Source organism: Oncorhynchus mykiss, chromosome 10 (assembly GCF_057628025.1).
Source record: "Oncorhynchus mykiss isolate SJ-2025 chromosome 10, ASM5762802v1, whole genome shotgun sequence".
In the NCBI taxonomy this organism is placed as follows: domain Eukaryota; kingdom Metazoa; phylum Chordata; class Actinopteri; order Salmoniformes; family Salmonidae; genus Oncorhynchus; species Oncorhynchus mykiss.
The window spans coordinates 23828507-23841780 of NC_143031.1; the positions used below are offsets into that span (position 1 = coordinate 23828507).

General features: G+C 44.4%; 1 protein-coding gene across 8 annotated transcripts in view; it reads left to right on the plus strand.

The window, feature by feature from the left end:
• LOC110533527 (protein turtle homolog B) overlaps positions 1-13274 on the plus strand; it is a 192222-nt gene that overhangs the window by 79428 nt on the left and 99520 nt on the right. For all 8 annotated transcript variants that reach the window (XM_090186172.1, XM_090186171.1, XM_090186177.1 and 5 more), the window contains exon 4: positions 5186-5337. In XM_090186172.1, coding sequence (XP_090042298.1) covers positions 5186-5337 — 152 coding nt within the window. The remainder of the gene's footprint in view (positions 1-5185; positions 5338-13274) is intronic.

Genomic DNA, 13274 nt, shown 5'->3' on the forward strand with positions numbered 1-13274 from the left:
GGGAACTGCCTAAAGAATAAGTTAGTCATTCACAGATATGTAACGCTGTGTTGACAGTGGCAGAATGTTATGATTCCCACACAGTATTGAGGTAAAATGGGCAGTAATTACCTAGAGTCCATCTTCCCATGCCTTTATGTCCTTTTGTTAAGGCCTCATGGCATCTGTTTTGGCTCTGATACCATCATGCCTGACTGTTACCCCATGATTCATCTAAAAGTGTGGTCACTGGGGCAAACTGTCACACAGGTGTTCCCCAGCAGTAGAGTCAAGGCCAGGTGAAGGTTTCAGCACATGCATTATTGAACTAAGGATTTGACTAGTGTGAGGCCCTGAAGTACACTACATCCGATTCCATAGAGGTAGTATCTTGTCTCGTGATCACTGCAGTCTTTCTGTAGGAGAGTGCAGTGCACTTTGTGACTTCTTTTCTGTAAATATTTAACTATGTTTGAGGCCCCAGATATTTTCTTCTCCTGTCCCGTTTTCCAAGACTGTGTTTTTTGATATTTGTTACTTTCCAACATCAGGAAGACAGGGGTCTCTCAAACTTAACTTTTAAATATGTGCGCTATACATTTTTCAAACACACAACAAAGTTGGGTATTTCCGAAATGTTAGTGGATGAAGTATTCTTCCCAAAATGTTGTGTGACCTGGAAATTATTTTCTAATTTCAACCATGAAATCCAATAAATATTTTGAAAAGAATTGTGTTGACTACTAAAATGCACAGTAAAGATGTTCAGTCCAGTCATTGCCTTGGTGTAATTTAAATTGAGATTTTCATCCGCATTTCGCCTGTAATTGGGTATTACAGAAACCGTGTGTCCATTAACGTGCAATTCTGTAGTTAGTCAAATTAACAATTTATGTTTGAAGCTTCTGTAAAGCAAAATGTCCCATGGTATGATGTAAATGGAATATTGTTGAAAAAAGATGAGCGGAAGGTTATTATGCACTGTGGCGTTACTGAATTATTCAATACATTGAACAAAACTCACAGATGAATGTGTTTTTATTCTCTTGCCCTATGTGCTGTAATTTAGTTCCATCTCTTTCTCTCTCTTTCTCTCTCTCCCTCTCTCTCGCTCTCTCTCCCTCTTTCAGAAAATTAAGGCAGCATGTTCACAACATTTAAAGAGTTGAGGCGGGGGGGGTGCGGCTAATGCAGAAAATGAATGAAAACCTTTGAGAAAGTGTTATATAAGTGTACCATAGTAGTGACAAAGACAGCATAACCCACCTCCATAGTGACCATATATATTAATGTTATAACTAGGGCCTAACTGACTTCTCATATTTTTTTACATTTATTTAACTAGGCAAGTCAGTTAAGAAAGCAAAATTGGGACTTCGAGAGATTTGGGTTACGTCTAGGCCATAGTTTTGGTCCTAAATCAGAAGCAAGTAATGAATGGGCCCTGGAAAGATGGAGAGAGGAGGAGAGAGGAAAGAGGGAGAGAAAGTATTCACACTTAAAACATCCCAGAGGAGTAGAGGATGGGGAAAGTGAGTGGAAGTGGCTAGCGGTAGTGGCTCATACACAGTACACTTAGAGGCTATAAATGCCTGGAGATGGTGTTCACAGAGGATTCATTGCTGATTGAGTAAGTGGCTCTTTTGCACCAGGTAGATGAGCACAACTTGCATAGATTGTGTTTTGGAATTTTCAAGGCCTCCTTTTGTATGTACGTGAATAATTAACACAATCATGAATTTGGCAGGATTAGCTAGCAGAGCTAATTTTTTGTTTAATCTGGCTATGAACAAAAGGGTTGTGGATAACACTTTATATTACATTTCAGTAATAAACCATTTATAAGGCATTTAGATACAGTTGAAGTCGGAAGTTGACATACACTTAGATTGAAGTCATTAAAACAAGTTTTTCAACCACTCCGCAAATGTCTTGTTAACAAATTATAGTTTTGGCAAGTCGGTTAGGACATCTACTTTGTGCATGACACAAGTAATTTTTCCAACAATTGTTTACAGACAGATTATTTCACTTATAATTTACTGTACCACAATTCTAGTGGGTCAGAAGTTTAATTGGATGTGTACCTGTGGATGTATTTCAATGCCTAACTTTAAACTCAGTGCCTCTTTGCTTGACATCATGTGAAAATCAAAAGAATTCAGCTAAGACTTCAGAAAAAAATGTAGACCTCCACAAGTCTGGTTCATCCTTGGGAGCAATTTCCAAACGCCTGAAGGTACCACGTTTATCTGTATATAACCATGGGACCACGCAGCCGTCATACAGCTCAGGAAGGAGAAGCGTTCTGTCTCCTAGAGATGGTGCGAAAAGTGCAAATCAATCCCAGAACAACAACAAAGGACCTTATGAAGATGCTGGAGGAAACAGGTACAAAAGTATCTATATCCACAGTAAAACAAGTAAGGTTATGTCGATATCGGAAAGGCCACTCAGCAAGGAAGAAGCCAGACTACGGTTTGCAACTGCACATGGAGAAATGTCCTCTGGTCTGATGAAACAAAAATGTAACTGTTTGGCCATGATGACCATCGTTATGTTTGGAGGAAAAAGGGGGAGGCTTGCAATCTGAAGAACACCATCCCAACCGTGAAGCACAGGGGTGGCAGCATCATGTTGTGGGCGTGCTTTGCAGGAGGGACTGGTGCACTTCACAAAACAGATGGCATCATGAGGGAAGAAAAGTATGTGGATATATTGAAGAAACATCTCAAGACATCAGTCAGCAAGTTAAAACTTGGTAGCAAATGGGTCTTCCAAATGGACAATGACCCCAAGCATACTTCCAAAGTTGTGGCAAAATGGATTAAGGATAACAAAGTCAAGGTATTGGAGTGGCCATCAAAGCCCTGACCTCAATCCCATAGAAAATATGTGGGCAGAACTGAAAAAGCGTGTGCGAGCAAGGAGGCCTACAAACCTGACTCAGTTACACCAGCTCTGTCAGGAGGAATGGGACAAAATCCACCCAACTTATTGTGGGAAGGCTACCTGAAACGTTTGACCCAAGTTTAACAAATAAAAGGCAGTGCTACCAAATACTAATTGGGTGTATGTCAACTTCTGACCCACTGGGAATGTGATGAAAGAAATAAAAGCTGAAATAAATCATGATCTCTACTATTATTCGGACATTTCACATTCTTCAAATAAAGTGGTGATCCTAACTGACATAAGACAGGGAATTTGTACAAGGATTAAATGTCAGGAGTTTTGAAAAACTGAGTTTAAATGTATTTGGCTAAGGTGTATGTAAACTTCCGACTTAAGTAGTGTGATGGTCATTTATTAATCATTACTCCTACATTTATAAACCATTTTCAAATCATCAGTGTTTTTTGCTGTCCCTAATATAAACAGTGAGTGCTGTTTATACTTTAGAAATACTTTATAAAGGTTTTGAGTAACTAGTGAAATTTCTCATAAGATGAGCATGACATTCGTAGACATTCCAGCAGTACCTGATGCTTCTTAGCTCTGAAAATGACCTAGATCATATCAATGATAAAAGAATAAGCACACAACACAGAATGTTTATGGAAATATATCTAACATTTTCCTATAAATCAGGGATTCTTGAAAAACGGGACTATCTCAACTTTTCCCAAAATTGTCTCCAAATTGTCCCCATGTTGGGGAATATGAGATTTGAATATCTGAAATAAAATGTCACCAATTACTGATATAAAATGTCACTAATTACTGTTCCAAAAGGACTCAGACAGGTGAGGAAACTTCAAACCTCTTTTCCCATTCACTTTTCCTATTGTAAACGATGAGCTAGATCAAAGGCGCATGTGGAGGATGCATTTAAATAATGTGTACACTTTCCTTGACCTACATTGCATACTCTATGAATATGACCACAGCACATGATTTTTTTTTTTGGGGGGGGGGGTTCTTATGACATTGCCAGCAGTAAGATTTGAATTCAATTTCCAAAAAGACAAACACTGTATCTTTCAAATGTCACATTCTATTTTCTGACAACAACAAAACATGTGTGCAAAGCTGTCATCAAGGCAAAGGGTGGGTGCTTTTAAGAATCTCAAAACTAAAATGTTTAACACTTTTTTGGTTATTACATGATTCCATATGTGTTATTTCATAGTTTTGATGTCTTCACTATTATTCTACAATATAGAAAATAATCCAAATAAAGAAAAACCCTAGAAGGAGTAGGTGTGTCCAAACTTTTGATTGGTACTGTAGCTCACAGCAGACTGAAATATAACAAAACTGTTTGACATATAAACACAGGTCTAAAAAAAACTATATTTATGAATTATTAACTACATTCCACCCGAGGCCACTAGAGGGCGATTCCATATGTCATTTGACTGCAGGAAGGGTCTACTACTATTACATGTAGTGAAGACATGAATAAGGGATCCTTATGGTATAGCTGACCATGGTTATTCCTGATTAATTTAGGATTTTAGACTAATCTGATGGAGTTGACCAAATCTCTGGACACACTTTTCTGGAAACACAGCTTTGAGAGAAATATTATTTAAAGTCACAGAAGGCTATGGCAAGAAACTGTATAAGATCACATATTTTTTAGAAGAGTTTGAAATTGGGATCCTTGTGGGAGTAATGATTAATAAATGGTGCACAAACTGTTTGTATATGCCTTTATAAATGGTTTATTACTGAACGTTAATATAAAACTTTACCAGGGCTTGTGCTATTCGGTTAAACACAGGTCATATTTTGGTCCAAACTTCAATTTCAAGTAGTTTATTTGCCATTTGCAGGTATTAACAGTAATATATACATTGGAAATGTTCGTTGAAGCTTACTCACATAGTACAGTACATACACATATACAGTAAAAAGATCAAAAAACACTACTGCATTGTATTCATTACTTGTATGTGGTAATGATTACATTGTCCAAGCGAAGTCTGTAAATATTCACTTGATTTTGCGCCTCTACCAGCAACACATCTAAGGTTTGCTAGCTAGAGCTTCTCGTAGTGGATCATTGGATTAATACATTTGAAACAGAATACGTCAACTTTATTTTCCACATTATGGCTTCACACATTGACATAGACAGACATATAAACACAAATATCACACCAAAACACATACAACATTGGAACATTAGAGATTTTCCAGTCTGATATTTGCCAATAACATTTTTCTCACCGTTTATTTTATATTGTCCTCTTCACAGCTCCCCCCAGTTTCACGGACACGCCGCCACTGTACGTTGAGGCCAAGGAAGGCGGCAGCATCACCCTGAGCTGCGTTGCTTCCGGCAACCCCAAGCCCTCCATCAACTGGCTCCGGGAGGGCGAGCCCCTGGAGGACAGCATCAAGTACAAGGTAGGACCCCCACTTCACCACTTCATGTGTTTGCCCCACCTAAAATCAAATCAAATTTTATTTGTCACATAGACATGTTTAGCAGATGTTATTGGGGGTGTAGTGAAATGCATGTGTTTCTAGCTCCAACAGGGCAGTAATAACTAACAATTCACAACAATGCATGCAATACACACAACCTAAAAGTAAAATAATGGAATTAAGGAAAATGTAAACATTAGGATGAGCAATGTCGAAGTGGCATAGACTAAAATACAGTAGAATATAATACAGTATATACATATGAGATGAGTAAAACAAAACTATTAGAGTGACTAGAGTTCCATTATTAAAGTGGCTAGTAATTTCAAGTCAATGTATATGGTGCAGCAGCCTCTTAGGTTCATGGTTACGTAACCGGGTGGAAGCCGCCAAGTGATTACTATTTAACAGTCTAATGGCCTTGAGATAGAAGCTGTTTTTCAGTCTCTCGGTCCCAGCTTTGATGCACCTGTACTGACATCGCCTTCTGGATGATAGCGGGGTGAACAGGCAGTGGCTCAGGTGGTTGTTGTCCTGACCTTTTTGGCCTTCCTGTGAAGGTGCTGTAGGTGTCCTGGAGGGCAGGTAATTTGCCCCTGGCTACCTCTTAGGTATTCATGTGATGACCCAAAGAATTCTATAAGTAGTTCCACTAAGCTAGAAAGGACAACATTGTCTATATAATGCAAACTGTTGAGCAAGTGCAGGAGCGTTATATACAGTGCCTTGCAAAAGTATTCGGCCCCCTTGAACTTTGCGACCTTTTGCCACATTTCAGACTTCAAACATAAAAATATAAAACTGTATTTTTTTGTGAAGAATCAACAACAAGTGGGACACAATCATGAATTTATTGGATATTTCAAACTTTTTTAACAAATCAAAAACTGAAAAATTGGGCGTGCAAAATTATTCAGCCCCTTTACTTTCAGTGCAGCAAACTCTCTCCAGAAGTTCAGTGAGGATCTCTGAATGATCCAATGTTGACCTAAATGACTAATGATGATAAATACAATCCACCTGTCTGTAATCAAGTCTCCGTATAAATGCACCTGCACTGTGATAGTCTCAGAGGTCCGTTAAAAGCGCAGAGAGCATCATGAAGAACAAGGAACACACCAGGCAGGTCCGAGATACTGTTGTGAAGAAGTTTAAAGCCGGATTTGGATACAAAAATATTTCCCAAGCTTTAAACATCCCAAGGAGCACTGTGCAAGCAATAATATTGAAATGGAAGGAGTATCAGACCACTGCAAATCTACCAAGACCTGGCCGTCCCTCTAAACTTTCAGCTCATACAAGGAGAAGACTGATCAGAGATGCAGCCAAGAGGCCCATGATCATTCTGGATGAACTGCAGAGATCTACAGCTGAGGTGGGAGACTGTCCATAGGACAACAATCAGTCGTATATTGCACAAATCTGGCCTTTATGGAAGAGTGGCAAGAAGAAAGCCATTTCTTAAAGATATCCATAAAAAGTGTCGTTTAAAGTTTGCTACAAGCCACCTGGGAGACACACCAAACATGTGGAAGAAGATGCTCTGGTCAGATGAAACCAAAATTGAACTTTTTGGCAACAATGCAAAACGTTATGTTTGGCGTAAAAGCAACACAGCTGAACACACCATCCCCACTGTCAAACATGGTGGTGGCAGCATCATGGTTTGGGCCTGCTTTTCTTCAGCAGGGACAGGGAAGATGGTTAAAATTGATGGGAAGATGGATGGAGCCAAATACAGGACCATTCTGGAAGAAAACCTGATGGAGTCTGCAAAAGACCTGAGACTGGGACGGAGATTGGTCTTCCAACAAGACAATGATCCAAAACATAAAGCAAAATCTACAATGGAATGGTTCAAAAATAAACATATCCAGGTGTTAGAATGGCCAAGTCAAAGTCCAGACCTGAATCCAATCGAGAATCTGTGGAAAGAACTGAAAACTGCTGTTCACAAATGCTCTCCATCCAACCTCTCTGAGCTCGAGCTGTTTTGCAAGGAGGAATGGGAAAAAAATTCGGTCTCTCGATGTGCAAAACTGATAGAGACATACCCCAAGCGACTTACAGCTGTAATCGCAGCAAAAGGTGGCGCTACAAAGTATTAACTTAAGGGGGCTGAATAATTTTGCACGCCCAATTTTTCAGTTTTTGATTTGTTAAAAAAGTTTGAAATATCCAATAAATGTCGTTCCACTTCATGATTGTGTCCCACTTGTTGTTGATTCTTCACAAAAAAATACAGTTTTATATATTTATGTTTGAAGCCTGAAATGTGGCAAAAGGTTGCAAAGTTCAAGGGGGCCGAATACTTTCGCAAGGCACTGTATGTGTGAATAATGTTAGAAGATAGATTCCTGGTAAACATTACTGTTACGGTGAGTGAATGAGGACCCAAAAGCGAACTAACTTAAACAGAGCTTCTTTAATAACCAAACATAGGTAGGCTCAGATAGACCGGCAGATTCCGCCAGGACAGGACAAGGTTACAGCAAACATGACGATAGTCTGGCTCAGGCATGAAACACAACAAACAAGAATCCGACAAGGACAGGAGCAGAAACAGAGAGAGATATAGGGACCTAATCAGAGGGAAAAAGGGAACAGGTGGGAAAAAGGGGTGACGAGGTGGTTAGGAGGAGACAAGGCACAGCTGGGGGAAAAGAGGGGGAGAAAAGGTAACCTAACAACGACCAGCAGAGGGAGACAGGGTGAAGGGAAAGGACAGAGACAAGACAACATGACAGTACATGACAGTACCCCCCCACTCACCGAGCGCCTCCTGGCGCACTCGAGGAGGAAACCTGGCGGCAACGGAGGAAATCCTCGATCAGCGCACGGTCCAGCACGTCCCGAGAGGGAACCCAACTCCTCTCCTCAGGACCGTACCCCTCCCAATCAACGAGGTACTGGTGACCACGGCCCCGAGGACGCATGTCCAAAATCCTGCGGACCCTGTAGATGGGTGCGCCCTCGACAAGGATGGGGGGGGGGGGGGGGGGAAGACGAGCGGGGGCGCGAAGAACGGGCTTAATACAGGAGACATGGAAGACAGGGTGGACGCGACGAAGGTATCGCGGAAGAAGAAGTCGAACTGCGACAGGATTAATGACCCGAGAAATACGGAACGGACCAATGAACCGCGGGGTCAACTTGCGAGAAGCCGTCTTAAGGGGAAGGTTCTGAGTGGAGAGCCAAACTCTCTGACCGCGACAATATCTAGGACTCTTAGTTCTACGCTTATTAGCAGCCCTCACAGTCTGCGTCCTATAACGGCAAAGTGCAGACCTGACCCTCTTCCAGGTGCGCTCGCAACGTTGGACAAAAGCCTGAGCGGAGGGGACGCTGGACTCGGCGAACTGAGATGAGAACAGCGGAGGCTGGTACCCGAGGCTACTCTGAAAAGGAGATAGCCCGGTTGCAGACGAAGGAAGCGAGTTGTGGGCGTATTCTGCCCAGGGGAGCTGTTCTGACCAAGACGCAGGGTTGCGAAAAGAAAGACTGCGTAAGATGCGACCAATAGTCTGATTGGCCCGTTCTGCTTGACCGTTAGACTGGGGGTGAAAGCCGGAAGAGAGACTGACGGAAGCCCCAATCAAACGGCAAAACTCCCTCCAAAATTGAGACGTGAATTGCGGACCTCTGTCCGAAACGACGTCTGACGGAAGGCCATGAATTCTGAAAACATTCTCGATGATGATTTGTGCCGTCTCTTTAGCAGAAGGAAGCTTAGCAAGGGGAATGAAATGAGCCGCCTTAGAGAACCTATCGACAACCGTAAGAATAACAGTCTTCCCCGCTGACGAAGGCAGTCCGGTGACAAAATCTAAGGCGATGTGAGACCACGGTCGAGAGGGAATAGGAAGCGGCCTGAGACGGCCGGCAGGAGGAGAGTTACCGGACTTAGTCTGCGCGCAGACCGAACAAGCAGCCACGAAACGACGCGTGTCATGCTCCCGGGTGGGCCACCAAAAACGCTGGCGAATGGAAGCAAGCGTACCCCGAACGCCAGGGTGGCCGGCTAACTTGGCAGAGTGAGCCCACTGAAGAACGGCCAGACGAGTAGGAACGGGAACGAAAAGAAGGTTCCTAGGACAAGCGCGCGGCGACGGAGTGTGAGTGAGCGCTTGTTTTACCTGCCTCTCAATTCCCCAGACAGTCAACCCGACAACACGCCCCTCAGGGAGAATCCCCTCGGGGTCAGTGGAGGCTACTGAAGAACTGAAGAGACGAGACAAAGCATCAGGCTTGGTGTTCTTAGAGCCCGGACGATAAGAAATCACGAACTCGAAACGAGCGAAAAACAGCGCCCAACGCGCCTGACGCGCATTAAGTCGTTTGGCAGAACGGATGTACTCAAGGTTCCTATGGTCAGTCCAAACGACAAAAGGAACGGTCGCCCCCTCCAACCACTGTCGCCATTCGCCTAGGGCTAACCGGATGGCGAGCAGTTCGCGGTTACCCACATCATAGTTACGTTCCGACGGCGACAGGCGATGAGAAAAATACGCGCATGGGTGGACCTTGTCGTCAGAGAGGGAGCGCTGAGAAAGGATGGCTCCCACGCCCACCTCTGACGCGTCAACCTCGACAACGAACTGTCTAGAGACGTCAGGTGTAACAAGGATAGGAGCGGATGTAAAACGATTCTTGAGGAGATCAAAAGCTCCCTGGGCAGAAACGGACCACTTAAAGCACGTCTTGACAGAAGTAAGGGCTGTGAGAGGAGCTGCCACCTGACCGAAATTACGGATGAAACGACGATAGAAGTTCGCGAAGCCGAGAAAGCGCTGCAGCTCGACGCGTGACTTAGGGACGGGCCAATCAATGACAGCTTGGACCTTAGCGGGATCCATCTTAATGCCTTCAGCGGAAATAACAGAACCGAGAAATGTGACGGAGGAGGCATGAAAAGTGCACTTCTCAGCCTTCACAAAAAGACAATTCTCTAAAAGGCGCTGGAGGACACGTCGAACGTGCTGAACATGAATCTGGAGTGACGGTGAAAAAATCAGGATATCGTCAAGGTAAACGAAAACAAAGATGTTCAGCATGTCTCTCAGGACATCATTGACTAATGCCTGAAAGACAGCTGGAGCGTTAGCGAGGCCGAAAGGAAGAACCCGGTATTCAAAGTGCCCTAACGGAGTGTTAAACGCCGTCTTCCACTCGTCCCCCTCCCTGATGCGCACGAGATGGTAAGCGTTACGAAGGTCCAACTTAGTGAAAAACCTGGCTCCCTGCAGGATCTCGAAGGCTGAAGACATAAGAGGAAGCGGATAACGATTCTTCACTGTTATGTCATTCAGCCCTCGATAATCTATGCAGGGGCGCAGAGACCCGTCCTTCTTCTTGACAAAAAAAAACCCCGCTCCGGCGGGAGAGGAGGAGGGGACTATGGTACCGGCGTCAAGAGCTACAGACAAATAATCTTCGAGAGCCTTACGTTCGGGAGCCGACAGAGAGTATAGTCTACCCCGGGGGGGGGTGGTTCCCGGAAGGAGATCAATACTACAATCATACGACCGGTGTGGAGGAAGAGAGGTGGCCCTGGACCGACTGAACACCGTGCGCAGATCGTGATATTCCTCCGGCACCCCTGTCAAATCACCAGGCTCCTCCTGTGAAGAAGAGACAGAGGAAACAGGAGGGATAGCAGACATTAAACATTTCACATGACAAGAGACGTTCCAGGAGAGGATAGAATTACTAGACCAATTAATGGAAGGATTATGACAAACTAGCCAGGGATGGCCCAAAACAACAGGTGTAAAAGGTGAACGAAAAATTAAAAAATAAATGGTTTCACTATGATTACCAGAAACAGTGAGGGTTAAAGGTAGCGTCTCACGCTGAATCCTGGGGAGAGGACTACCATCCAGGGCGAACAAGGCCGTGGGCTCCTTTAACTGTCTGAGAGGAATGTCATGTTCCCGAGCCCAGGTCTCGTCCATAAAACAGCCCTCCGCCCCAGAGTCTATTAAGGCACTGCAGGAAGCTGACGAACCGGTCCAGCGTAGATGGACCGACAAGGTAGTGCAGGATCTTGAAGGAGAGACAGGAGTAGTAGCGCTCACCAGTAGCCCTCCGCTTACTGATGAGCTCTGGCCTTTTACTGGACATGAAGTGACAAAATGACCAGCGGAACCGCAATAGAGACAGAGGCGGTTGGTGATTCTCCGTTCCCTCTCCTTAGTCGAGATGCGGATACCTCCCAGCTGCATGGGCTCAGCACCCGAGCCGGCAGAGGAAGATGGTAGTGATGCGGAGAGGGGGGCAACGGAGAACGCGAGCTCCTTTCCACGAGCTCGGTGACGAAGATCAACCCGTCGCTCAATGCGAATAGCGAGTTCAATCAAGGAATCCACGCTGGAAGGAACCTCCCGGGAGAGAATCTCATCCTTTACCTCTGCGCGGAAACCCTCCAGAAGACGAGCGAGCAAAGCCGGCTCGTTCCAGCCACTGGAGGCAGCAAGAGTGCGAAACTCAATAGAGTAGTCTGTTATGGATCGATTGCCTTGACATAGGGAAGACAGGGCCCTGGAAGCCTCCTCCCCAAAAACAGATCGATCAAAAACCCGTATCATCTCCTCCTTAAAGTCCTGATACTGGTTAGTACACTCAGCCCTTGCCTCCCAGATTGCCGTGCCCCACTCACGAGCCCGTCCAGTAAGGAGAGATATGACGTAGGCGACACGAGCAGTGCTCCTGGCGTAAGTGTTGGGCTGGAGAGAAAACACAATATCACACTGGGTGAGGAACGAGCGGCATTCAGTGGGCTCCCCAGAGTAACACGGCGGGTTATTGATTCTGGGCTCCGGAGATTCGAAAGCCCTGGAAGTGGCCGGTGGATCGAGGCGGAGATGGTGAACCTGTTCTGTGAGGTTGGAGACTTGGGTGGCCAGGGTCTCAACGGCATGTCGAGCAGCAGACAATTCCTGCTCGTGTCTGCCTAGCATCGCTCCCTGGATCTCGACGGCTGAGTGGAGAAGATCCGAAGTCGCTGGGTCCATTCTTGGTCGGATTCTTCTGTTACGGTGAGTGAATGAGGACCCAAAAGCGAACTAACTTAAACAGAGCTTCTTTAATAACCAAACATAGGTAGGCTCAGATAGACCGGCAGATTCCGACAGGACAGGACAAGGTTACAGCAAACATGACGATAGTCTGGCTCAGGCATGAAACACAACAAACAAGAATCCGACAAGGACAGGAGCAGAAACAGAGAGAGATATAGGGACCTAATCAGAGGGAAAAAAGGAACAGGTGGGAAAAAGGGGTGACGAGGTGGTTAGGAGGAGACAAGGCACAGCTGGGGGAAAAGAGGGGGAGAAAAGGTAACCTAACAACGACCAGCAGAGGGAGACAGGGTGAAGGGAAAGGACAGAGACAAGACAACATGACAGTACATGACAATTACATTTGACCTGCTCCATCTGTTGTCTACTCTATGGCTCTATTCATTGGATTGCATAGTCTGCTAGCTATATGGAGAATTTCTATCCGATTCCATTTACAACTGGCCATGCGTTAATTCCAAATAGAAATGGTATCTGGCTTTTTCGAGCATTAGGGAGTTTAGCGCCGAATAGCCATGGGAGGTCCTTGACTTTGTATTCACAGTATCAAATCAAATTTGATTTGTCACGTTTCATAAACAACAGGTGTAGACTAACAGATAAATGCTTACTTACAGGGCCTTTCCAACAATGCAGAGAGAAAAATAGACAAATAATTGAAAAACAATAACACAAGGAATAAAACACAATGGGTAACGATAACTTGGCTATATACTGTATTTGGGATACCAGTAACAAGTTGATGTGCAGGGGTATGAGGTAATTGAGGTAGATACTGTATGTACTGTATAGAAAGTGGGAGAGTGACAAGGCAACAGGATAGATAATAAGCAGTAG